General features: G+C 44.9%; 1 protein-coding gene across 2 annotated transcripts in view; it reads right to left on the bottom strand.

Moving 5' to 3' along the window:
- ASPG (asparaginase) overlaps positions 1 to 12,158 on the bottom strand; it is a 70,974-nt gene extending 58,816 nt beyond the window's left edge. Inside the window, exon 1 of one of the 2 annotated variants that reach the window (XM_044272152.1) lies at positions 11,709 to 12,158. In XM_044272152.1, the coding sequence (XP_044128087.1) occupies positions 11,709 to 11,985 (277 nt within the window). In that variant the 5' untranslated portion in view covers positions 11,986 to 12,158. The remainder of the gene's footprint in view (positions 1 to 11,708) is intronic. The other variant, XM_044272151.1, reaches the window with a different exon arrangement.
- Between the last annotated feature and the right edge of the window lie 15,803 nt (positions 12,159 to 27,961).

Below are 27,961 nucleotides of genomic sequence, written 5' to 3'. Positions count from 1 at the left end.
TCACAATAGACCCAGGCAATGCCTCAGTGGTGAGAACAATGGCTGCAATCAACTACACCTAAAACTGTGTAAGAAACACAATGATGCCAGTAGCACAGTAGGATCCCATGAGTTACATCCTGGATAATAGTTGCAAAAACTGGTCTTGAAGGGTTAAACTTGCTCCTACAGAATTTCCTCCAGCGCTGTACTGTGTAACTGAAGGCGTCCCCTGCCAATCATTACGTTCCTAATCTTACAGTCCCATTGCATCAGGTTATCTCACACAGTCAGTGCAGCTTTTCCTACGTATACACAGGGCCACTAAGCCGTACAGATACTAGCAATCACTCATCTGTACAGTATGTAATCGCTGATCATGGGGAGACCATCTCTAGAAACCTCTCCCAAGCCCACATGGCCGACAGCAAATGGAGATAAAACATAGACTTTAGGTTTAGTGGTCGATGGAACCCAAATCCAATGCTGGATTTACACGGCCTGACACTTGGGAACAAACATTCCTGATAACCCACCTGTCTAAGGCTCCATTCACACGTCCGCAATTCTGTTTTGTATTTTGCAAAATGCGGAACGCACATTGCCGGTGTTTTGCGGATGCGCAAAACACATACAGATGTGTTAATGGACCCTTAAGGTGCTGGAAATCACCCGATGAACGAGCAAAATGCTCGTTCACTGGGAAAATAATCGGAGGTGTGGACACCTAAATCATCATTCCTGGGCAGCAGACCTTGAAGCCTAAACAGCACTAATACCCAAAAACGATGCAGCTGTAGGGGGACGAGCGATCGCTCATCCCTAGTGTTGAGCGAACTTGTGTTTTAAGTTCTGTGTCCAAAGTTCGGGTTATTGAAGAATCCCGTTATGGTCCGTGGTAGCGGAATCCATAACGGGATTCTTTGATAACCCAAACTTTGGAAGCAGAACTTAAAAAAACAAGTTCGCTCAACACTACTCCTCCCCATACTGTGGAGGTGATCGCAGCATGTTAATGCTGCGCTTCACCTTCACTTACGCTGGGTTCACACCTGAGCGTTTTACAGCACGTTCCTACGCGCTGTAAAACGCACAACAGGCAAGAACCAATGATTCCCTATGGGAATGGTTCTCACCTGGGCGTTTTACAGCGCGCACGATCGCGCTGTAAAACGCCCGACGCTCAAACAAGTGCTTGAGCTTTTTTTTGGGCGTTTGTCGCGCGTTCCCGCACATAGATATTCGGGAACGCGCGACAATGTGTGCACCCCTGTCTCTGTATGCGCGATTGTAAACGCCCGTACAATCGCGCATACAGAGCGCTCGTTTCAGAACGCTCAGGTGTGAACCCAGCGTTAATGAGCTGCTTCTCGCATAGTCCAAATGCAGCACAAGGATCCGCCTTGGATTTCTGCTGCAGAATTTTCTGTCTGGGGCTACAAGGCGCCGCGCAACAATTGTGTTGCACAGTGACATGCTGCGACTGCAACACGACTGTCAATTTAAAAAAAAATAAAAAATCCATCCAATTTGGATTTCTGTGCGACCGTCATGTCGCAGTGCCGCCGTGTAGTCCTAACCCTAGGGCCTATACTCTAGTCTCTCTCGCTGGAATGAAACTTTATGTGACCTGGACGTGTACGAGATACATCTGTCATAATAGGCAAGGTTGACGTGAGCAGGAAGAATTAGTCAGTCATTCTCCAGAAAGAAATGTATGCTCAACCTGCGGCCCTCCAGCTGTTGTAAAACTGCAACTCGCACAACGCCCTGCTGTAGGCTGTTCAGGCATGCTGGGAGTTGTAGTTTTGCAAAAGCTGGAGGGGCGCAGGTTGAGCATGCCTGTGATAGACCATGGGTAGATGGAATACTATTCTTGTGCATTTGCCTTCCTAGTGATGGAGGTTATACGCGTGCCAAATTCTCAGCACCATAGCTTTGGGTTCATGTTCCTATTTCAGACGTATTGTTACTCAAGCCTGTGTTACTCAATACTAGTAGTAATCACGTGGTATAAGAGGAATGCATACAATTACGCTGTACTGTGACCGCACACACACAACCTTCACGGCCTGTCATATAAACTGTAGGCCGGTCATAAAACCTCTCTATACAATACACAGCACACGCAGGTGGTAGAGGACAAACAGCACAGTCCCGGAATCGTCCTCTTCATTCAGCTTTTCTAATGGTGACCATACACATTAGTCTAAAGTTGATCAAAACTGACAATTTCAACCAAATGAACATTCGCTGGTTGAAATTTAACAAACGATTGTTTTAGCCGAGCAATGACAAAACATTACCGCCCACAAAGAGGTCGGCTGTGTGTGTAATATTCTCGTCCGATATTCGGACGAAGGATCTTTCGGTCGAAGAAAGATTTTTCTTTGAAAGAACGTTCCTGGAAAGATCTTCACGATCGTCCACTAGATGTTTGTTCAACCATCAACCGACTTCTATCTCATCTACATGGCCAACTTTAGGGTCCATTCACACGTCCGTAGTGTATTGCGGATCTTCAATACACCTGGCCGTCACCCCCATAGAAATGCCTATTTTTGTCCACAATTGCGGACAAGAATAGGACATGTTCTATTTTTTTTTTCTGGAACCGCGGACCGGAAGATCGGTGGCGCGCTCCGAAAATGCAGATGCGGACAGCTTACTGTGTGCTGTCCGCATCCATTCTCTCCCCATAGAGAATGAATGGGCTCGCACCCGTGCAGACCCATTATTACGGATGTGTGAAAGGAGCCTTAAAGGGGTATTCCCATCTTAATGATCACTGTTAAATCTGCTAATGATTTAACAGTGATAATTTTTCTAAATATATTAATTAACTAAAAAACCCTTAGAAGAAAATAAACATATACTTACCTGACTGTTGTCTTCCATCTCCCCTGGTTACGGCCACCGCTCTTCTCAGGAATGACGGTGGCCGCGCTTGCGCAGATGACTTCTTCTCTTCCCCCGGCCGGCTGCGCGCAGTGCCGAAAGCGCACGCTGAGGCCGTGCATGCGCTATGGTGATTTCTTCCTGGCCAGTATAGTATACTTACTATACACCAGACACCATGGCGCATGCGCGGCCTCAGCGTGCGCTTTCAGTCCGGCGCGGCCGGGAGAAGACTTCAATCAAGATGGAGCCCGCCCCCTGCTGAGTGCCAAAACCAGGAAGTGGACAGCGTGGCGGGAGCAGGCAAGTATGAAACGGCGTGTTGAGAATACCCCTTTAAGCTGCATTTACACAAGACAATCGTCCAGATTAATCAGACATGACTGTTCCTGCACGCAATCGTTCCAGACAATCTGCCCGTGTAAACGTGCCGCCGATCACCCAATGAACAAGCGAAACGCACATCTACATGGGCAGATCGGGTAATCGTTCATCGGGCGATCCTGTTGTTCGTGCAGGCACCACCGGTCATGGCTTTTAGGCAGCAGATCGTGCTGTATAAACAGCGATCTGCTGCTCAGAAACCATGATTCTGTACGAGGACGAGGGATCGCAACAGCGACCACACGTCCTCATACTGTGAAGGAGATCACATGCAGCGGTCTCCTTCACTGAACGAGCAGCCGACGCATAGAAAGCCCTCTCTCCTTGCCGCAGAAGACGGACTCAATAAAACGTCTATGCACTGGTCTACCTCATCGAGTCCCATAGAGAATAAACTGAACGGCAGTGCAAATGCTCAGGAACACGGGACCCAGTTATCAGGGAAGAGAAGGGTCGCAGCAGAGGGGACCCCACGAATCAGAAATATATCACCTATCTATATATAGTGTGGAAGGTATGCCCTAAAGGTAGTCATACAAATTAAACCAGGTATCAGCAACCTCCGGCCGTTCTGAAACTATAACTCCCATAATGCCTCATTCACTTTTAGGGCAGCTAGAACAACAGCAAAGCATGTTGCATGCTGGGAGCTGTAGTTCCACAGCAGCTGTAGGGCCAAAGATTGCTGTTCCCTGTATTAGACAGAAGTAGGCTGATGGCTTAACAGCTGATGAATGATGAATCACGTGCATTACAAGGGGTAAAAACTGGCGGTTTCTCTAAGGCTACTTTACACTAGCACGTTTGCTGGATCAGGCAGGGTTCAGCAAAAATGCTTCCGTTACTGATAATACAACCGTTTGCATCCGTTACAAACGGATCCGGTTGTATTATTTTTAAACATAGCCAAGACGGATCCATCATGAACTCCATTGAAAGTCAATAGGGGACGGATCAGTTTTCAATTGTGTGAGAGAAAACTGATCCGTCCCCATTAACTTGCATTGTGAATCATGATGGATCCATTTCGCTCCGCATCCCAAGACGGAAAGCAAGCGTTTGCTCTTCGGTATGAGAACGGAACGGAATGCATTTTGGACCATTCCGTTCAGTTAAGTTTTGTCCCCATTGACAATGAACGGGGACAAAACAGAAGCGTTTTTTCAGGTATTGACATCCTAAGACGGATCTCAATACCGGAAAAGGTAAACGCAAGTGTGAAAGTAGCCTTATCCAGGCTGTTGCTGTGGAGGTTATTCAACCGCAGCGCCCGTGTAACCAAGGTCTCGAAGCACTGTAGCACATAGAAGATACGGCAGATAGAGTCACCGCCACAAATGGCTTAAAAAAAAGATAAGACATGGCCGTGGCTACAACCGGCCACATATTACCTGGTACTCATGCCAAGATTATTCTATATAAATCATTTTTGGTGACAACAAATCAAAATCAGTGAGTTAAGTAACCGGATGGAATTGTAGAGGATTCTGGCCAAAATACACTAAGCATAAAAAACACCATCAGGCGCCAACAAGAACCATACAAATATTGTGCAAAATGTTATCAGTGGACAGGTAAGGACCTGACGAGGCCGGAGCTTCCATAACAACAACGTTTACTTATTAACTGCACAGTTATGTCTCATCACAAACACTCGTAACAGGAGGTTATCCCTTATCCACTGGATATGGGATAAACGTTAGATGGGTGGGGGGGTCTGACCACTGGGGGTCCCACGTCACTCATTTGAAGGGAGCAATGGTCCAGCATGCATGCTGCAGCTCCATTCAAACTCTGTGGGACAGCCGGAGGTGGCTGAGCAATGATCTCCGGTAGTCCCATGGCCTGGAGTGATGGTCAGCATGAGCACCATGGGGGGCAGGGCACCTCCATTCTCAAGACAGTCTGGGGTTCCAGCTATGGAGTGCATACTGGATAACTTGCTGTAACCAAAATAATTATTTTATTCAGATTCCTGTGTAAATAACTACCAGAGAATACCCCCGCTTTCTACGCAGCAGATTTTGACAAAGGCAGTGTGAACGTACCCTTAGGGCCCTTGCAGACGAGCGTTCCTCCCGCAGCGAGTCCGCATCGCAGCCCCCGGCCTGCCGGGCGGGCGTCACATAGCATTATATTGATTTATGACGCTATGTAACCCTTAGGCCTCTTTCACACGACCGTATGGCTTTTTCAGTGTTTTGCAGTCCATTTTTTACTGATCCGTTGTTCCGTTTTTTTCTGTATGGCGTATAAAGTAATTACATAGAAAAAACTTGGGCCGGGCATAAAATTTTTAATAGATGGTTCTGCAAAAACTGAACTGATACGGAAGACATACGGATGCTTTTCCGTATGCATTCTTTTTTTTTTTTGCGGACCAATTGACTTGAATGGAGCCACGGAATGTGATTTGCGGGCAATAATAGGACATGTTGTATCTTTCAACGGAATGGAAAAACGAAAATACGGAAATGGAATGCATATGGAGTACATGCCTTTTTTTGCGGAACCATTGAAATAAATGGTTCCGTTTACAGAATGCAAAAAATGGCCCGTAAATGAAAAAAAAATAAAAATATATAAATTGTGTGAAAGAGGCCTTAGGCCTCTTTCACACGGGCGTCAGTTTTTTTGCCCGGATAAGAGCCGGGTGCGTTGCGGGAAAATGCGCGATTTTCCCGTGCGAGTGCAAAACATTGTCATGCGTTGCACTCGCGTGAGAAAAATCGCGCATGTTTGGTACCCAAACCCGAACTTCTTCACAGAAGTTCAGGCTTGGGATTGATGTTCTGAAGATTGTATTATTTTCCCTTATAACATGGTTATAAGGGAAAATAATAGCATTCTGAATACAGAATGCATAGTAAAACAGCGCTGGAGGGGTTAAAAAATAATAATAATTTAACTCACCTTAGTCCACTTGATCACGAAGCCGGCATCTCTTTGTGTCTCCTCTGCGCTGAACAGGACCTGGGGTGAGCTGCTCCATTAAATATCGGTTAAGGACCTTCGATGACGTCACTCCGGTTATCACATGGTACGTCACATGATCTTTTACCATGGTGATTCACCATGGTAAAAGACCATGTGATGACCGGAGTGACGTCATCGAAGGTCCTTAACCGGTATTTAATGGAGCAGCTCACCCCAGGTCCTGTTCAGCGCAGAGGAGACACAAAGAGATGCCGGGCTTCGTGATCAAGTGGACTAAGGTGAGTTAAATCATTTTATTTATTTTTAACCCCTCTAGCGCTGTTTTACTATGCATTCTGTATTCAGAATGCAATTATTTTCCCTTATAACCATGTTATAAGGGAAAATAATAATGATCGGGTCTCCATCCCGATCGTCTCCTAGCAACCGTGCGTGAAAATTGCACCGCATCCGTACTTGCTTGCGGATGCTATGCGATTTTCCCACACCCCATTCACTTCTATGGAGCCTGCGTCACGTCAAAATCGGACAATATAGAGCATGCTGCGATTTCCACTGAACGCACAAGTGATGCGTGAAAAACAACGCTCATGTGCACAGCCCCATAGAAATGAATGGGTCAGGATTTAGTGCGGGTGCTATACGTTCGCCGCACGGATCGCACCCGCACGGAAAACTCGCCCGTGTGAAAGGGGCCTTACAGTTCTGGAATGTATTGGCTAACACTGACATAATGCTGCCAGTGTTATCCAATACATTCCAGAACTGTAAAGGTTACATAGCATCATAAATCAATATAAAGCTATGTGACGCCCGGCAGCGATGGGAGGTCAGGATGGGAGCTGCGATGCGGACTCACGGGAGGAACACTCGTCTGCAAGGGGCCATCTACTTCTCACAGCTAAAGGCAGTATTACGCCCAGCGAGAGTCAGGCAGATCAGCGCTAACAAGTGTTCGTAGGAACGTTCGTTAGTGGTGATCTGTGTAAGGCCTCATGCACACGACCGTTGTTGTGTTCCGTTCCGCAAAATGGGGTTCCGTTGTTCCGTGATCCGTTTCCGTGCGTCTTCCTTTATTTTTGGAGGAGCACCAGACATAAAGGAAAGTAAATAAAAGTCTAAGACAGGCTTGCCATGCAAATGATAGGAAAAAAAACGGACAGGGACAACAATCTTGTGTGCCTCCGCGTTTTTTTGCGGTCCCATTGACTTGAATGGGCCCGCGAACCGTTTTCCACTAAAACAATAGGACAGGCGGACTGGAACCACGGATCACGGACACGGATGGCAAACTGTGCATGAGCCGAGCTTTCAACTGACACATTTTGTGATTTTCCTCGGATTAATGGGTCCGCAGAAAATCACAAAAAACTGCACAACGGACACGGAATAAAACAACGGTCGTGTGCATGAGGCCCAATACTGCTGCCGATTACTTGATGAATGAACAATCGCTCATTCATCGGGTAATCACAATTTTTAACCAAGTTAACAAAATTATTTTTATGATTCCCACATTGGAATCGCTTGTGTGAATAAGCCCTAAGAGTTTGCTACAAGACAAGAAAACCCTTCCTAGAAGAATAAATCCATCTCCAGTAGACGGGGAACCTAAAGAGGACCTCTCACCGCTCCTGACATGTCGGCTTTAATAGCGCCATGCATTCCCCATGTAATAATTCTGGAGCAGCTATTGTTATGGCTCTATGTTGTGCCATTCCTTTATTATTCCTACTAGAAGTTAGGAATGAATTGCTATTAGCCTTCAGTAAGGGTACAGAGGGAGGTAACTAGTTGGGGTGTGTGTACCTGCACAGACTCACTCTATCCAATCAGTGCTGCCATTTTCAGTCTGTGCAGGTACACCCCCCCCCCCCCCCCAACTTGTTACCTCCCTCTGTACCCCTACTGAAGGCTAATATCAATTCATTCATAACTTCTAAAAAAGGAATGGCACAACATACAGCCATAAGAGTAGAGGCTCCAGAATTGTTATTACATGGGGAATGCATGAAGCTATTAAAACAGACATGTCAGGAGCGGTGAGAGGTCCTCTTTAAAGGCCTTTTTCACACGACCGTTTTTCTTCCCCGTTTTGCGGGCCGTTTTTTGCGTTCCATATACGGTACCATTCATTTCAATGGTTCCGCAAAAAAAAACGGAATGTACTCCGTATGCATTCCGTATTTCCGTTTTGTTAAAAGATAGAACATGTCCTATTATTGCCCGCAAATCACGTTCCGTGCCTCCATTCAAGTCAATGGGTCCGCAAAAAAAGCGGAACACATACGGAAATGCATCCGTATGTCTTCCGTATCCTTTCCGTTTTTTGCGGAGCCATCTATTGAAAATGTTATGCCCAGCCCAATTTTTTCTATGAAATTACTGTATATGCCATACGGAACAACGGAACGGAAACAAAAAACAGAACAACGGATCCGTTTAAAACGGACCGCAAAACACTGAAAAAGCCATAAGGTCGTGTGAAAGAGGCCTAAAGTGGTCCTGGAATAAAACTAAAAGTGACCCTCAGTGAAAGACAATACACCACCCTAACAGCATCAAAAACCACAGTGCAACACAAAATAATTCCCCTGGCAACGCAAAATGCCTCCTCAGAAGCTGCCCCTCCTTGGTGGCCAGCATAAGCTGCCACGTCCTGTTCTCCTACTGCAGTCCCTGGAGGACGGAAATACAAATGACATCAGAAACCAGGAGGGCAGCTATGGCCGCCAGCCAGGTACATCACTACTTGACACCCCCCAGCGTTAAGTAACTCTGAGAGTGACTTACCTGGCTGGTGGTCATGAGGAGGGCTCAGGCGCCCTACCCCCCCCACCCGGTCATCGGCCTAATGGTAGATTTCCCTGTAGAGTCTATGACCAACCCGCCCCCTAACTACAATGTAGATGTGCAGAGAGCATAGCCTAGACTAGATACAAGAGATGAGAAGTATTTGGACTGTTTGGCCTCAGTCACACAGCCGATTTTGTTGGTGCCGTTCCTGCAGCCACAGATTATTTCCACATAGCGGTCAATAAAGGACATGTCCTTTTCTGGCAATGGATACAGGGACCTGCAGCTCGTGTCCGTCCATGGAGCAGCCCTCCTGAATGGCGCTGCAGCAGCGGGCAGATGCGCCATATTATGTAAAACCGCAGCAGAAAACAGAGGGTCAACCTTAGGTTTCTGCCTGAAAATGCCACAGTGACTGAAAGAAAGCAGAGATCTTGAAAACAGTGAGGAATTGAAAAGCTCAGAATATAAGAAAGAGGGAGGACGTTCTATTACACAGCGCCGGCTCTGTCCTTATACTAGTGCAGCTCGTCTAGATGTAATAGACTGACGAGGTGTTCAGTGTCTGCATAGACTTCAATAAGGTCTCCTGTGCGGAGGCGGCATGTTACCGTCAGAAATAGCCCACCGACATCAACAGTGCCCACAGTACACTTAAGGGGGTTTGAACCCGGACATATCCCCCTTCTTCCCCCACTCAGCCCCTCTGACATGAAATGCTCCGATGTTTTCTTGTTTATATTTTTACACTGCTAGATGGGAGCCCCAGCCTAGCTCACCCATGGAGAGCCCGATACGTCACCTGATCTCCCGAAAAAGCCCTTGCCCTGCACGATTCATGTCAGAGGGGCTGAGTGGGGGGAAGACGGGGATATGTCCGGGTTCAGCTCTGAACCCGGACAACCCCTTTAAATGCTATCTGTCAGCAGTTTTGTACCTGGCTGAGCTGTTACATGTGCACTTGGCAGCTGAAGGCAACTGTGTTGGTCCCATGTTCATATGTGTCTGCATTGCTGAGAAAAAACAATGTTTTTAAATATGCAAATGAGCCTCTAGGAGCAACAGGGGCGTTGCCGTTACACCTAAAGGCTCTGCTTTCTCTGCCACTGCAACACCCTCTCCGCTTTGACAGTGCCAGGCATTGTGGCTATTTTCCCTACCTGGTCCTGTCAATCTAAGTGGAGAAAGCACAGCAGTTGCAGAGAGAGCAGAGCCTCTAGGTGTAATGGTAACGCCCCCGTTGCTCCTAGAGGCTCATTTGCATATAGTAAAACATAATTTTTCTCAGCAATGCGGGCACATATGAACATGGGACCAACACAGATGCCTTCAGCTGCCAAGCGCACATGCAACAGGTCAGCCAGTGTCATAGGTACAAAACTGCTGACAGATGCCATTTACATGGGTTCTCACCAGTGGTGGTGGGGGGGGGGTCTGGGAGTCGGACCCCCACTGATCAGATCCTGATGACCTATTGAGAAATGACCAATCCTTCTTTACACCCGCCCCCCAGTCATATGCCATCGGTTAGACGCCCCCATACACATTTATTATGGGGGTCACATGACTTACCCAATGTGTAAGGAGCCATTTTTATGGAAAGAATAGTCCCACTAATCGCCCGCTGAAATCCGCATGCGACGTGGACTTTGCCGCAGATCTCCCCCATAGCATGGCGTTAGGATTTAACTCTTTACAAACTGATTCCACCACATATCCGCTAGTACAGTACCTCAAAGAAAAGCTGCCCCATCTGAACATGGCATTAAAGGGAACCTGTCGCTGGGATTTTGTGTAAAGAGCTGAGGACATGGGTTGCTAGATGGCCGATAGCACATCCGCAATACCCAGTCCCCATAGCTCCGTGTGCTTTTATTGTGTAAAAAAATAAATATTTGATACATATGCAAATTATGGTCCATTTACACATCCGCAATTCCGTTCAGCATTTTGAGGAGCGGAATTGCGGACCCATTCATTTATATGGGGCCGCACCCGAAAAAAATAGAACATGCCCTATTCTTGCCCGCAATTGCAGACAAGAATAGGCATATTCTATTAGTGTCGGCAACGTGCGGTCCGCAAAATGTGGAAAGCACATTGCCGGTGTTCGTGTTTTGCGGATCCGTGAAACACACATGGATGTGTGAATGGACCCTTAACCTGAGATGAGTCCTGTAGGTGAGATGTCAGGGACAGGACACATCTCAGGTTAATTTGCATATACATCAAATAGTTTTTTTGTTTTTTTTTTACACAATAAAAGCACACAGAGCTATGGGGACTGGGTATTGCGGATGTGCTAGCGGTCATCTAGCAACCCATGTCCTCAGCTCTATACACAAAAACCCGGTGACAGGTTCGGTATTTTCAGTCAGGGGGTAAATCATACGGTGTACAATTGGGGAACGCTATATGGCCGCTGCCGCAGCTTCCAGGGGGGTCGTCACCCAACTTTCCAAGAAATTTCAATGGCCAACTGAGCAGAATATAGAGAGAGTTATATCTATAGCGATACATCATCCAGAGGGACGGTGGGGGCTGTAGTGGGGGCAACCTCCATTACCAAAGAGAAATTCAGACCCTCAGCTCCAGTACATAGAACCTGCTGATATGCAACTACAACTCCCATCATACACGGCTGAGCATAGTGGGAGTTGTGGTTTCTCCCCAGTGACCGCCCCTCCCCCCAGCAGCACACAATGGCCGGTCACCTTCGTTCTGGTACATCATGCCGATGGTGCCCCCGGTGTTCACCACCAGCACCCGGGCCTCGCTCACTATGCTGCTCAGGCTCTCCTGGGACCCGGACAGGCTCTGGCTCTTGGACAGCTTCCTCTTGCGGGTGCTGCTGGGTGGGCCCGGCAGTCGCGGGGGCTGCATGGGTGATGCCTCTTGGTCCAGCACGTTCAGGTGGGTGTGTGACAGGGCCTTGGAGAGCCGGGACACCGGCGTGTGAGAGGAGATGCCCGCTCTGTCCTTCTCCGCCATGCTACCGCTGCTGATAACTGTGAGGGCGAGAGGAAACTCCCCCCACGTGTGGAGTAAACTAACCCTCCCACACAAGACACGGCCCCGGGAAGGAGCCACTGACGACCAGGAGAGAGGGGGGAGTGAGCGACTCCTTATCGTCTACTGTGGTAGGTGCAGCTGACAGGATGGAGAGGTCACCAGCTACTGCAGGCTAGCGGCGGAGTGCTGCAATGCTGTGACGTGTCTCAGGGGCTATGTGCCGGGTGTAGCGGGCTGGGGGCAGCTGGAGGGGGTGTATCTCAGCCTGAATGCTTAGATGGGGGAGCTAAAAAGAATGCAGGGTTGTGTGAGCAAAGTATAGTGAGCTGAGGCAGGTTACCTGAGTGTATGGAATAATGGATAGTTTGTTATATGGACCTGCCATTCCCTCCCACTCCAGTACATTTTCTCCGAGCCTGAGATGAACCCAGGTGTAGCTGCTGCGCTCATTCCTGTAGGGGATAAATACAAGCCTCAAAGGCTCATTCCTGGTGGTCAGAGACTGCATGACCTGTTGCGGCTCTGCAGCCGACATTGGGAGCAGCTACTGTCAGCTGCACCTAACTCTGCTATTCTTGCGATTATTCATGCCCCTGTAACGTTACATTACCCTACTTCTGTTAAATAAATATTTATTTAACAGAAAATATGGCCATGAGATCTCCCTACCCCACACTGCGCAGGCGCGGAGATCGGATGGATCTTCTGGAGTTAGCCGCACTTGCGCACTGGGCTGTAATATTTCCCTACTGGAGCTCTCCGGCGCATGCGCAGTGTCCCAGTGTGCAGCTGAACTCCGCTGAGATTTTCCATAAACTGTCCGTTTGCGCATGCGCAGATCGTCAGAACTCAGGAACGCCTCCTCACGTCATTAGCAGTGCGACCGGAAGTTAGGAGGTAGGGAAATCTCATTAAGTAGGGTAATGTAACGTTACAGGGGCATGAATAATCACAAGAATAGCAGTTAGGTGCAGCTGACAGTAGCACATCGCAAATGTCAGCCAGTTTAACCTCTTCAGGACATAGGGTGTACAGGTACGCCCTTATGTCCTGGTACAGATCGCCGCAAACTGCAGGTCAATTCAGACCTGCGGTTTGCGGCTTTTATCTATTGCGGCTGGCGGTGCCATCAGGTCCCTATGGGGCTGTGCGGTGGACCCGATGGCATGGAAGGCAGCGCAATGCCTTCCTGAGGCATCGGCGCTGCCTTCCGGTGACGAGCCTGTGAGAACCAGCCCCCTGGATCTCACAGGCCCCGGAATCTGTATGAGTAATACACACACTATTACTCATACAGCCAATGCATTCCAATACAGAAGTATTGGAATGCATTGTAAAGGATTAGACCCCCAAAAGTTCAAGTCCCAAAGTGGGACAAAAAAATGAAGTGAAAAATTTTTAAAAAAATGAAGTGAAAAATAATTTCAAAAAATTAAGTGAAAATTTTGAAAAAAAGTAAAAATAAACAAAAATGTTATTTTCCCCAAATAAAGTTAAAAAAATTGGTAAAAAATAGGTGGGGGGAAAAAAAGTATACATATTAGGTATCGCCGCGTTCGTATCGACCGGCTCTATAAACATATCACATGACCTAACCCCTCAGATGAACTCCGTAAAAAATAAAAAATAAAAACTGTGCTAAAGAAACCATTTTTTTGTCACCTTACATCACAAAAAGTACAACGCAAGCGATCAAAAAGGCGTTTGCCCACCAAAATAGTACCAATCTAACAGTTACCTCATCCCGCAAAAAATGAGCCCCTACCTAAGACAATCGTCCAAAAAATAAAAAAACTGGCTCAGAATATGGAGACACTAAAACATTTAAAAAAAAAAAAAAAAAAAAAAAAAAAAAAGCTGTTATTGTGTAAAACTTACATAAATAAAAAAAGTATACATATTAGGTATCGCCACGTCCGTATCAACAGGCTCTATAAAAATATCACATGACCTAACCCCTCAGATGAACACCGTAAAAAATATAAAATAAAAACTGTGCTAAATAAACAATTTTTTGTCACCTTACATCACAAAAAGTGTAATAGCAAGCGATCAAAAAGTCACACGCACCCCAAAATAGTGCCAATAAACAGTCATCTCATCCTGCAAAAATCATACCCTACCCAAGGTAATCACCCAAAAACTGAAAAAATTATGGCTCTCAGACTATGGAAACACTAAAACATGATTTTTTTTGCTTAAAAAATGAAATCCTTGTGTAAAACTTACATTAAAAAAAAGTATACATATAAGGTATCGCCGCGTCCGTGACAACCTGGTCTATAAAAATACCACATGATCTAACCTGTCAGATGAATGTTGTAAATAACAAAAAATACTAAACTAGTACCAAAAAAACTTCCACCCTATCCCGTAGTTTCTAAAATGGGGTCACGTTTTTGGGGTCTCTACTCTAGGGGTGCATAAGGGGGGCTTCAAATGGGACATGGTGTAAAAAAAACTAAACAGTCCAGCAAAATCTGCCTTCCAAAAACCGTATGGCATTCCTTTCCTTCTGCGTCCTGCCGTGTGCCCGTACAGCGGTTTACGACCACATATGGGGTGTTTCTGTAAACTACAAAATCAGGGCCATAAATATTGAGTTTTGTTTGGCTGTTAACCCTTGCTTTGTTACTGGAAAAAATTGATTAAAATGGAAAATGTGCCAAAAATTTTCAATTCTGAAATTTGATCTCCATTTGCCAATAACTCTTGTGGAACACCTAAAGGGTTAATGACGTTTGTAAAATCAGTTTTGAATACCCTGAGGGGTGTAGTTTCTTAGATGGGATACATTTATGGAGTTTCTACTCTAGGGGTGCATCAGGGGGGCTTCAAATGGGACATGGCGTAAAAAAAACAAAACAGTCCAGCAAAATCTGCCTTCCAAAAACCATATGGCATTTCTTTCCTTCTGCGCCCTGCCGTGTGCCCGTACAGCAGTTTACAACCACATGTGGGGTGTTTCTGTAAACTACAGAAACAGGGCCATAAATATTGAGTGTTCTTTGGCTGTTAACCCTTGCTTTGTAAAAGTTAAAAAAAATATTAAAATGGAAAATCTGCCAAAAAAGTGAAATTCTGAAATTGTATCTCTATTTTCCATTAATTCTTGTGGAACACCTAAAGGGTTAACGACGTTTGTAAAATCAGTTTGGAATACCTTAAGGGGTGTAGTTTCTTAGATGGGGTCACTTTTTGGGAGTTTCTACTCTAGGGGTGCATCAGGGGGCTTCAAATGGGACATGGCGTAAAAAAAAAAAAAACAGTCCAGCTAAACCTGCCTTCCAAAAACTGTATGGCATTCCTTTCCTTCTGCGCCCTGCCGTGTGCCCGTACAGCGGTTTACCACCACATATGGGGTGTTTCTGTAAACTACAGAATCAGAGCCATAAATATTGAGTTTCGTTTGGCTGTTAACCCTTGCTTTGTAACTGAAAAAAAATTATTAAAATGGAAAATCTGCCAAAAAAGTGAAATTTTGAAATTATCTCTCTATTTTTCATTAATTCTTGTGGAACACCTAAAGGGTTAACAAAGTTTGTAAAATCAGTTTTGAATACCTTGAGGGGTGTAGTTTCTAGAATGGGGTAATTTTTGGGTGGTTTCTATTATGTAAGCCTCGCAAAGTGACTTCAGACCTGAACTGGTCCCTAAAAATTGGGTTTTTGAAAATTTCTGAAACATTTCAAGATTTGCTTCTAAACTTCGAAGCCTTCTAACGTCCCCAAAAAATAAAATATCATTCCCAAAATGATCCAAACATGAAGTAGACATATGGGGAATGTAAAGTAATAACTATTTTTGGAGGTATTACTATGTATTATAGAAGTAGAGAAATTCTAACTTGGAAATTTGCTAATTTTTGGTAAATGTTGTATTTGTTTTATAAATAAAAAGATTATTTTTTTTTTACTTCATTTTACCAGTGTCATGAAGTACAATATGTGTCGAAAAAAAAATCTCAGAATGGCCTGGATAAGTCAAATCTGACACTGGTCAGATTTGCAAAAAATGGCCTGGTCCTTAAGGTGAAATAAGGCTGTGTCCTTAAGGAGTTAATAGTGAAAATTCTAGTGACAGAAACCCTTTAAGAGTGAAACAGGCCTTAGTTGGCGTCCAGATGGGCAGATATTTAGTTTGTTTTATTTTTGTGCCATGGATTTATCCAACTGAATATCGAACTTGGATGCCCTGTGATGTTTATGAAGAAAATAAACCTTATTTGGACTTTTAAACATTGATGCCCGTGTTTTGTGTCACTGCCCACCCAGCCCACAAGGACAGATTTCAACACCAGGTGATATTGCCATGTAACAGTCTAGGGGAAGCTGTGTGCCCAGGTGATTCTGCCATGTACCAGTACCCAAGTGTCTGTGTGCCCAGGTGATACCACTATGTACCAGTCTAGGGGCAACTAGGTGCCCAGGTGATACTGTCATGTACCAGTCTGGGGGTGTCATGGCTGGTAGGTAATAGCATACACCAACAAACCAGGTGGGACTTGACAAACTACGGTTAGTACTTACAAGGATGAGGGTACAAGGAAGCCTCTAATGACTGTATAATCAGAATATTTTCCTCTACAATGATCCAGTTTAGAAGAGATCATGCATATGGCCGATCATGTGCCAATCGCCCATCACAATAAAACCACCAGCCCAATATTTTGAGGGCCCCCCTCAGGCAGACAAAACAGCTCTGACCCATCAAGACATGGGCTTCACATCACCTCAGAAGGTCCTGTATATTCTAATGCACCCCTAGTCAAAATCGCCCAGGTCCTAAGGGTATGTTGACATGGTTAGAATATGCAGTGTATTCTACACAACATGGTACATTTCTAAAATGGCACCAACGATAGGAAAAATGCATGGTATTGCACATGGCATTCAAGAGAAAGGGAGGGGAGCACGGCCACTACACAGGGGGCAGAGCTTTCTGCTTCCAGCTCTGACCACTGTTTTGTTTCCAGCATTGGTGGCTGCCGAAGACAGTTGAGCAGTGGAAGCACCGGGTGTTGGACCCCACTGATCTCGTGAGGTCATCAATACTATTTCCAGGATCACTCCTTTAACCCTCTAAAGGTTTCATATTTCCTCCTTATATTCCAATAGCCATAACTTATTTTTCCATTCATATAGCCATACAAGGGCTTATTTTTTGCAAGACAAGATGCATTTTTTTAATGCCACCATTTCATTTACCATGTCTTGTAAAAAAATATTTGTGGGGTAAAATAAAAAAAAAACTATTCCGACAAGGTTTTTTGACATCATTGCATGATGTCCTTATTCTGCAGCTCAACATGATTACGGCGATAACCTTTGGGGAATTTTTTTTTTTTCCTTTGCATCACAATTTTTGGACAGCCATGATAGAATATTTTGTGCTTAGGGTACTTTCACACTTGCATCAAACTTTTCCGGTATTGAGTTACCTTCTAGGGGCTCAATACCGGGGAAAAAAACTGATCAGTTTTATGCTTATGCATTCTGAATGGAGAGCAATCTGTTCAGCATGTCTTCAGTTCAGTCACTGTACGGTTTTTGGACAGAGAAAATACCGCAGCATGCGGTCATCATAGACAGAGCACACAGGGTTGCTAGACCAAAACACCTGTCTGAGGATGTGCTGGCAAGGATCCACTTCTACCATATAAAAGAAGGGGTGCTGGAGTCTGCCAGAAAAATGGAGGTCCTAGCAGCCACCTTAGAACTACGCCGCAACCTGGCTCCTATCACTTCAGCCTCAGAGCAAATTCCATCGCATACCACTGGAGGTTCCCAGTTAAGATCCTAGTGCACAAGAATGGCTCCTTCATAGTGTTACGCTCTGTGGAGGAGGGGAAAGCGGCACTGGCTTCCTGGAATGTAGCAGTGGACGAATTACAGCTCTCCAAGAGTCCCCTGCGCCTCCCGACAGAGAATGAGTGGCATCTGGTGGAGGACAGACCCAAGAAGAAGACTCGTTGAAGGGATCTACAGTCCAAGAAGATTGACACTACAGGAGTGGAGGAGTATAACCTCTCTTAGTGTTAATGACTGAACTTTCCCCTCAAGTACACAGGAGGCAGCCTTGTATGCTTCACATTTTTTCTTTAATATGCCCGTTTACTTGGGCAGTATTATTTTGTGGTAAAGCCTTGCCAGTTCAATGGTATATATCTGAGCTTTCGCTATCTGGAAATGGCACACCTCCTTCCAGAGCAGACGTGCGCATATCTGTTAAAGCAGCATTATTAACATCATGGTGCTAAAACTAGGCTCCCTGAATGTTCGGGGCTTAAACAGTCCCTATAAGCGCCGTCTGATGCGGAAGGAGGCCCTCTCCCTTAAATGTGAAATTTTTTGTGCCCAAGAGACACACATTATCTCTAAAGACGCTAGTAGAATAAAGCACCACTGTTTCCCTGTTGTCCTCCAGGCTCATAGCGAAAAGAAAAAGCGGGGTGTCCTCCTGGCAATCACAAACTCTGTGGCTTACTCCGCTGTTTCTTCTACAATTGACCCTGGTGGTAGATATATAAACCATGTATGCTACGTAAATAATGCGCTATATACATTGGTAGGACTATACAGGGAGTGCAGAATTATTAGGCAAGTTGTATTTTTGAGGATTAATTTTATTATTGAACAACAACCATGTTCTCAATGAACCCAAAAAACTCATTAATATGAAAGCTGAATATTTTTGGAAGTAGTTTTTAGTTTGTTTTTAGTTTTAGCTATTTTAGGGGGATATCTGTGTGTGCAGGTGACTATTACTGTACATAATTATTAGGCAACTTAACAAAAAACAAATATATACCCATTTCAATTATTTATTTTTACTAGTGAAACCAATATAACATCTCAACATTCACAAATATACATTTCTGACATTCAAAAACAAAACAAAAACAAATCAGTGACCAATATAGCCACCTTTCTTTGCAAGGACACTCAAAAGCCTGCCATCCATGGATTCTGTCAGTGTTTTGATCTGTTCACCATCAACATTGCGTGCAGCAGCAACCACAGCCTCCCAGACACTGTTCAGAGAGGTGGACTGTTTTCCCTCCTTGTAAATCTCACATTTGATGATGGACCACAGGTTCTCAATGGGGTTCAGATCAGGTGAACAAGGAGGCCATGTCATTAGATTTTCTTCTTTTATACCCTTTCTTGCCAGCCACGCTGTGGAGTACTTGGACGCGTGTGATGGAGCATTGTCCTGCATGAAAATCATGTTTTTCTTACCTTGCAGACTTCTTCCTGTACCACTGCTTGAAGAAGGTGTCTTCCAGAAACTGGCAGTAGGACTGGGAGTTGAGCTTGACTCCATCCTCAACCCAAAAAGGCCCCACAAGCTCATCTTTGATGATACCAGCCCAAACCAGTACTCCACCTCCACCTTGCTGGCGTCTGAGTCGGACTGGAGCTCTCTGCCCTTTACCAATCCAGCCATCTGGCCCATCAAGACTCACTCTCATTTCATCAGTCCATAAAACCTTAGAAAAATCAGTCTTGAGATATTTCTTGGCCCAGTCTTGACGTTTCAGCTTGTGTGTCTTGTTCAGTGGTGGTAGTCTTTCAGCCTTTCTTACCTTGGCCATGTCTCTGAGTATTGCACACCTTGTGCTTTTGGGCACTCCAGTGATGTTGCAGCTCTGAAATATGGCCAAACTGGTGGCAAGTGGCATCTTGGCAGCTGCACGCTTGACTTTTCTCAGTTCATGGGCAGTTATTTTGCGCCTTGGTTTTTCCACACGCTTCTTGCGACCCTGTTGACTATTTTGAATGAAACGCTTGATTGTTCGATGATCACGCTTCAGAAGCTTTGCAATTTTAAGAGTGCTGCATCCCTCTGCAAGATATCTCACTATTTTTGACTTTTCTGAGCCTGTCAAGTCCTTCTTTTGACCCATTTTGCCAAAGGAAAGGAAGTTGCCTAATAATTATGCACACCTGATATAGGGTGTTGATGTCATTAGACCACACCCCTTCTCATTACAGAGATGCACATCACCTAATATGCTTAATTGGTAGTAGGCTTTCGAGCCTATACAGCTTGGAGTAAGACAACATGCATAAAGAGGATGATGTGGTCAAAATACTCATTTGCCTAATAATTCTGCACGTAGTGTATGCCCCCAATGTGAGGCCACAACATTTTTTGAACAAACTGTTCAAGAAAGTGCAGACATTGCAGGGTAGAGTGCTCATCTGCGGGGATTTTAATATGGTTCCTGACCCGTCCCAAGACTCGACCACCTCATCGAGAAATAATCCCTACTCTCTAGCAAATTACTTTGCTGAAACGCTCTCTATTCGATGTTTGGCATATACACCACGCATCGTAAAGAGACTACTCTTATTTCTCTTCCTCCCATCACTCTTACTCACGTATAGACCTCATTCTGGTGGATAGGGTTATCCTTTCAGCTACAGCAGATTCCAGCATAGGTTCGATTACTTGGTCAGAATATGCACCGATACTAGTAGAGGTCTCAGAGCAGTTTCAAAACCCGGCAAATCCAATTTGGAGGGTGAATGAATATGTGCTTGCAGATCTCATATCAAGCAGAAGTGTCTCAAGTACTTTCAGATTAATGCTGCATCAGTGGCTGACCCCCTCTATAGTGTGGGTGGCACACAAGGCCTTCATCAGGGGCATTTTCTTTATTAAAATAGGACATAAGGATAAAAAAAACAGAGAGAAGCATCTATCAGAACTTTTTACACAACTGAGTCACTAAACAAATCCTCTCCATCACCAATATTATCTGAGAACCTCGGGGCTCTCAGAATGAAACTTAGAAAGAGTATGCTACATAAATATGAGCAAATAAAGCTGGTAGCCTATTGGCGAACAGATTCAAATCTAGGGCCCTGAAGTCTCGCATTACATGTCTCTGGGACTCCTCGGAGACCCAAAAGATATATGAACCTAAATCTATAGCAAACAGATTTATGACATACGGTTCTCAACTTTATAACCTAGCTGAGGGACCAGACTTTTTTCCGGCATCAGGTCATGAAGTAGAAGAGTTCCTTCAGTCCCTCTCCTTGCCCTTTATGAATGAACACCAACGAGACTCAATATGTACTCCTATAACTCCTGAAGAGATCTCTCGTATAATTAACCAATTACCTCACCACAAAAGCCCAGACGGACTCTCAAACTCCTACTAAAGCTGTACTCTAAGATTCTGACTCCCCACCTTCATGCATCCCTGTCTCGTGCCGTGGTGGAGGGCAACATGCCCAAAGAAATGTTAGAGGCGATCATAGTAACCTTGCCACAACCGGGGAAAGAACCATTGGTCCCTCAAAACTTCTGGCCCATATCCCTACTAAATACAGACCTGAAAATCTACGCTAAGCTTCTAGCGAATAGACTAGCCAAAAATCATACCTCCCTGGTGGCCCCTGATCAGGTTGGATTTGTACAGGGCAGACAGATTACTGACAACTCTAGACGGGTGTTAAATCTATTAGATTATATGAACAGATTAGCGGTGCCTGCAGTGTTTGGCACCTTGGACGCTGAGAAGACATTCAACTGGGTGAATTTTGTCTTCTCGGTACTCCATAAAATGGGCTTCCCAGTACAGATGATAACAGCAATTAAAGCTCTATATTCTAGGCTGTCGGCCCGTGTTTTGATTAATGAAGTCTTATCTGACCCATTTGTCTGTCGAACGGCACGAGACAGGGATGGCCCCTGTCGCCCCTCATATTTATTTGATCACTGAAGCCCTTAGCCCAAGCAATCCGCCAGGCCACTGACATCGAGGGAGTGCAGATTGGAGACAGGCAACAATCGCCTTTTACTCTATGCTGATGATATAATTCTCACCTTAGCAAACCCTGCTTTATCTCTCAAATCTGAGTCGAGAATCATCAGTTCATATGGTGCACTTTCCTACTATAAAATCAATGCGGGTAAAGCCCAAGCCCTTGCCTTTTTGATTCCGCATAAGATACTGGAGCAACTAAAGAGACAGTTCCCACTGGACTGGCAGGTCTCTGAGGTGCAATACTTCCACCCCCCAGAAGTTATATGCTGCAAACTTCCCCCCTCTCCTTTCGGCTCTGCAGACAGATCTGGACAATATGGCTAAAACGGAACTATCATGGCTTGGCCACATTGCAACAACATACACTCCCTAAACTGTTGTATATGTTTAGGACCATCCCTATATCGATTCCTACTTCCTTTTTTTACCACTATACATAGAATGATCAAATCAATTTATCTGGCATAAAGAAAGACCCCGAATAGCCAAAAATATCATGTGTAGACATAAGAGATATAATGGTTTGATGTCACTGTAGGTGAGGGAAGAGAAGCAAACCAAATACAACAAAAACAAAACACCAGGCTAGGCCCCAAAGCTAGGGAACAGGGAAAGGTCACCACCTGACAATCCCTGAGCCTTTCCCTGACTGCTGACAACATGAGCAAATCCTGAAGGTGGAAGTGCTTATTCGCTGGAACCCAAGCCTAGCTGAAACGGAAATAGACAGCTATTGAGCTGGAGATAAGACAACCGGTTCCTAGCGCAAGGTGCAGGAACCAGCATCTTCCTGAGGCCTAGCCAGAACACACAACAAAAGGGAAGGAGTAGGACATAGCTTAGACGGATGGGGAGAAGGAGATCCACCAAACACAAGCTGAGAACTCCAGAAGCAAATATAAACCGCAAGGGCTATAGTGAGAGGCGGGTATAAATAGCACCACTAAATAGCTAATGAGCAGAGACTGTGAGGAGGTGGGATCCTGCCCAAAACCACAACAAAGAGAAACAGAACAGTCTGTCAGATAGACTCACGTGTAGCAAGTCTTTCAGATCTTCTCAGGCCTCTCACAGGGCGTGACATTTGAGCTTACCAAACATCTTTGATTACTACTTAGCCTCGAGAATCCCCAGTTGGGGGATTGGTGGGTATCAGACACTTCCAAGCATTGGGTACGTATTGAACAGGCACAAGCCCCATCGCAGAATCTGAAAGCATTACTTATGGCCTCCATACCCCTTACTTTATATCCACCTCTTTAATCCTTTGGAAATTCTATCATGAAAAAGGGAAAGGGATTTCAACTCCATTGGCCCAGCTAACCCCGATTGAATCAGTGCAATGCCTCATTCCAGACTTGTCTTTGGGGGCTTGGAAGGAGAGAGGGATTGAAAAAGTAGCTGACCTTTTGTCTCAGTCCTCAAAGTCATACGCAGAACTGCAACAATCATATAATATCCCACATAAGGACTTCAATAAATACCTAAGGATTAGGCACTTTTTGATAGAGAACCCTACACTCATAGATAAAGTGAATCTGTTGCTTCTCAGACAATGGTCCCTGACAAATACAATAATGACGGATAAAACCGATATACTCATACTTGGGAAGTAAGGATTCCTTCACCAAATCGTCTCCCTTTTTATCATGGGAAGCTGAACTGAAGAAGACCTTTTCCCCGACTCAATGGTCCACAGCCATCAGATTTGCAGTATCCCACTTGAAATGTACTTCACTTTTTGAAGGTGGCATTTCACCCCAATGAGACTTGGCCATGTTTTTCCAGGCTCCGCTCAGGTATGCTGGAGAGGCTGTGGAGGAAAGGGGACTCTCCTTCATATCTTATGATATTGTCCCAAATTGTCTGATATGTGGTCCCATGTCTTCCAAGCTATTGCGGGGGTAGTTGGATGCAGATTCGCCACAGGTCCGGCCCTGGTCCTGTTATTAATTGACCTCACACAGATACTGCGTAGTCATAGGATAATTGCAATGCATATGTTCTTGGCCGCCAAATTAGCCATTACCAAAAATTGGAAAAGCACCACCACTCCTACCTACCCGGAAGTAGTGGGAGCAGTAGAAACAACGAGATCATACGAAAGAATGATCGCCCACAAAGATTTCACACTCAAAAAATATTAGGAGGAGTGGGCCGGTCTGTATCCAATAGCATCCGTCCTACCAGGACCAAGTGGAGGGAGGTGACGGGACTGGGAGGGAACTATTGCTTTAAAATGCATGTGTAAATCTCAGCTTGATGCATATGCCTCGACTCTGCATATGGTATTTATCTGCCATTTATTTTATTCTCTTATGTTTCCGTTGAAGTTCTTTAATAAAAGTTGCTAGTGCTTTTATATTATGTTCCATGATACCTTAATGCGGATGTATTAACAGCACCTGATATTATATGTCTACAAGCATGAATGCTCCCCAGGTGGTTTTCATTATGCACAGATGTATTGACATTACTTTGTTAAACTGTATTTACATAACTGTTTGAAAACCCAATAAAAACTATTGAACATAAAAAAATGTGACAAAGATAAATACTGGATCTGTTTTTCCAAATGACAACCGGAGAGACAGATCCAGTATTGCAATGAATTTGTGAGATTGAGCCGCATCCGTCTACAAATGGTATCTGTTTGCATACAGATTGCCAGTTCCGGCGACGCAAGTGTGAAAGTACCCCTACTTGTAAAATCCTTATCTTGCTGAGTTCATTGGGGGACACAGAAGACATGAGTATAGCTGTTGTCACTAGTTAGCAACATTAAGCTGAAAAGTGTCAGCTTCTCCTCTTAGCTATACCCCTCCTGCAGACACTGAGCTAATCAGTTTGTACAGAAGCAATAGGAGCAGCCAGGAGAAGACAACCGAAAACAAAAGGGAAAAAGAGAGTGGGAGATGGGTCAGAACCATGAACAGGTGGAACACATCCGGAAATCCAGCAATGTACTTACTGGGTTGGAGCAGTGTCCCCCAATGAACTCAGCGAGAAAAGGATTTTACAGGTAAGCACAAAAAAATATTTTTTTTCTCGCTAGTATCACTGGGGGACACAGGAGACCATGGGACTTTCAAGAGCAGTACCATGGAGAGGGAACAAGGACCAGAAAAAAGCTGGCCATAAGGTCTTGCATGAAAGTAATGGAGGCCTTTATGGCACCAAAAATGGTAAAAGGCAGAGTGGACCCAGCATGCATGTGGAACCAACACTTCCTGAACTTTATGGCGGCCATTATGGCGCATAACAGGTAGTATTTAGTGGTAGGTTCCCAACTTACAGAAATCGCCTTGATGTTTGGCAGACGGGCTCAAATGGTTTTGTACAAAATGCATTTGCCAAGCATCTCACTTTATAAATAAGTTTAGCATTAGCACTTGAATGTTTTTAGTGACTATGGCATTATTGTACTTTATCTGATTTGCAGAGTGCTGTTGCATTGTCCTTTTTCTCTATGTTTCTAGCCATGGCAGCGTGCACCTGCGCATTGCGATGTGCTGACTAACCCCCTTTTTTGCAGATTTACAGCGCTGGAGGTGTGGCACTCCAGCGAGTCGTGCACTCCTGATTAGCCTGTCTGCCCCATAGGCTGATTTTAATTAGTTTCGGTATAAAGCCTGCTCTCACTACATTCATTGGAAGCCGTCTGGCGCCAGGAGAGGTATGGAGTGGGCTCAGCATGCATGTTGGTACCTGCGTCCCCTGGAAGTAATGGAGGCCTTTATGGCGCCAAATATGGTAAAAGGCTGAGTGGACCCAGCATGCATGTGGAAACAACACTTCCTGAACTTTATGGCGGCCATTATGGCGCATAACAGGTAGTATTTAGTGATAGGTTCCCGACTTACAGAGATCGCCTTGACATTTGGCAGACGGGCTCAAATGGTTTTGTACAAAATGCATTTGCCAAGCATCTCACTTTATAAAATAAGCGTAGCATTAGCACTTGAATTTTTTTTGTGACTATGGCATTATTGTACTTTATATGGTTTGCAGAGTGCTGTTGCATTGTTTTTTTTCACTAATGCGGCTGTATTAACACCACCTGATATTACATGTCTACAAGCATGAATGCGCTCTAGGTGGTTTTCATTTTGCACAGATGTATTGACTTTTGGATAACCATTTGAAAAGCCAATAAAAACTATTGAACATAAAAAAAATGTGACAAAGATAAATACTGGATCTGTTTTTCAGATGACAACCGGAGAGACAGATCGGCATTGAAATGCATTTGTGAGACGGATCCGCATCCAGATCAGTCTACAAATGTTATCAGTTTGCATACAGATTGCCGGATCCGGCAGGCAGTTCTGGCGACGCAAGAGTGAAAGTACCCTTACCTGTAAAATCATTTTCTCGCCGAGTTCATTGGGGGACACAGAAGACATGAGTATAGCTGTTGCCACTAGGAAGCAACACTAAGCTGAAAAGTGTCAGCTTCTCCTCTCAGCTATACCCCTCCTGCAGACACTGAGCTAATCAGTTTGTACAGAAGCAATAGGAGCAGCCAGGAGAAGACAACCGAAAACAAAGGGAAAAAGAGAGCGGGAGATGGGTCAAAACCAAGAACAGGTGGAGCCCATCCGGAAATCCAGCAATGTACTTACTGGGTTGGAACAGTGTCCCCCAATGAACTCGGCGAGAAAAGGATTTTACAGGCAAGCACAAAAAAAAATCCCTTTTTCTCGCTAGTATCACTGGGGGACACAGGAGACCATGGGACTTTCAAGAGCAGTACCATGGAGAGGGAACAAGGACCAGAATAAAGCTGGCCATAAGGTCTCGCATGGAAAAGCAGCGGGAAGGACACACAGTAAAACCTGAAAAAGTACAGGAAGAACATGTCCCAGGATAACCAAAAAGAGAGAGAGAGAGAGAGAGAGAGGTGAATACACAGAGTCTAGGGCTGGGCAGAAGAAAGGATAGCCCAGGAAAACTAAGCCAGAGCTTAGTAGACGTCAGAAGAAGTGGATAACATCACAGAATATCCACAAAGAAAGACAAGCATGAAGAGGAGTCAGTCGCCAGAAACAAATGGAACAACTACAAAAGATGTAGGAGAGAGGAGACATAGCCTGGTCCAGAATACGCAGAAGGAAAGTGTTACCACAGAATCAGAACCACAGGAAAAAAAAAAACATCATATAGAGTCATCAAATGTGACAACATGGATTGAGAAGAAAGAAAATAGAAGCCTGAAGACTGGCAATAGGCAGCGTGCAAAGGAGCAGTGCAGAAAGAAACCACTCTGTGGAATACCCATTGGAAGAAGACCGATAGAAAATGGTGTCTGGAAAGGCACATCAGGATATCATAAACCACATAACTGCAGTTGTGGCAAATCTTGCCTTCCATAGGGCAAAGAAGTAGGAGTGTCAGAAGGCAAAACCACAAACGCCACGCCCGGCTGTGGACGCCAGAAAGAGAAGAACAGTCCAGCAGGACGATGACAAAGAAGAAAGGGCTGGATAACAGACGTTAGGGTTTTTCCTGGGAACCACTGTCATGCCTAAGGGAGGTGTATCCAAAAAGACAAAAAAGTCTGTAGGATCTAGGTAAGTACGAGACCCGGTCAAACCAAGCAACAAGTGGACTTAGACAAAAAAAAAAAAACTTACTAAAAGTGTAAATACTTTGGCAAGAGAGGAGAGAAGCCATCTGAAACTCAATGGAAAACTGCCTGGACTTGCAGACCTACCCGGAGCTGAAGATAAAGGGGGTCATTTAATTAAGACAGGCGTTTTAGACGCCGGTCTTAATAAAGCCCCTGCTCTGGATCGCCAAAGTTATGTAGAGGCGCTGGCCTCTAAATGTAAGCCAGTTTCCTAGCCGTTTTACATTTAGACCATTTTCTACGCCTAAGGCTACTTTCATACTAGCGTTTTTGCTGGATCCGGCATGGTTTTGCAAAAACACTTCCGTTACTGATAATACACCATCTGCATCTGCTATGAACAGATCCGGTTGTATCATCTTTAACATACCCAAGACTGATCCGTCATGAACTCCATTGAAAGTCAATGGGGGATAGATCAGTTTTCTATTTTGTCAAATTGTGTCAGAGAAAACGTATCCGTCCCCGTTGACTTGCATTGTGGGTCATGACAGATCCATCTTGCGGTTTTATTTCCGTCTAGGGATGCGGAGCAGCAT

This window comes from Bufo gargarizans, chromosome 11 (genome assembly GCF_014858855.1).
Source record: "Bufo gargarizans isolate SCDJY-AF-19 chromosome 11, ASM1485885v1, whole genome shotgun sequence".
NCBI lineage: Eukaryota > Metazoa > Chordata > Amphibia > Anura > Bufonidae > Bufo > Bufo gargarizans.
The sequence above is the reverse complement of the archived record's forward strand: the minus strand, read 5'-3'. Positions and strand labels throughout refer to the sequence as shown.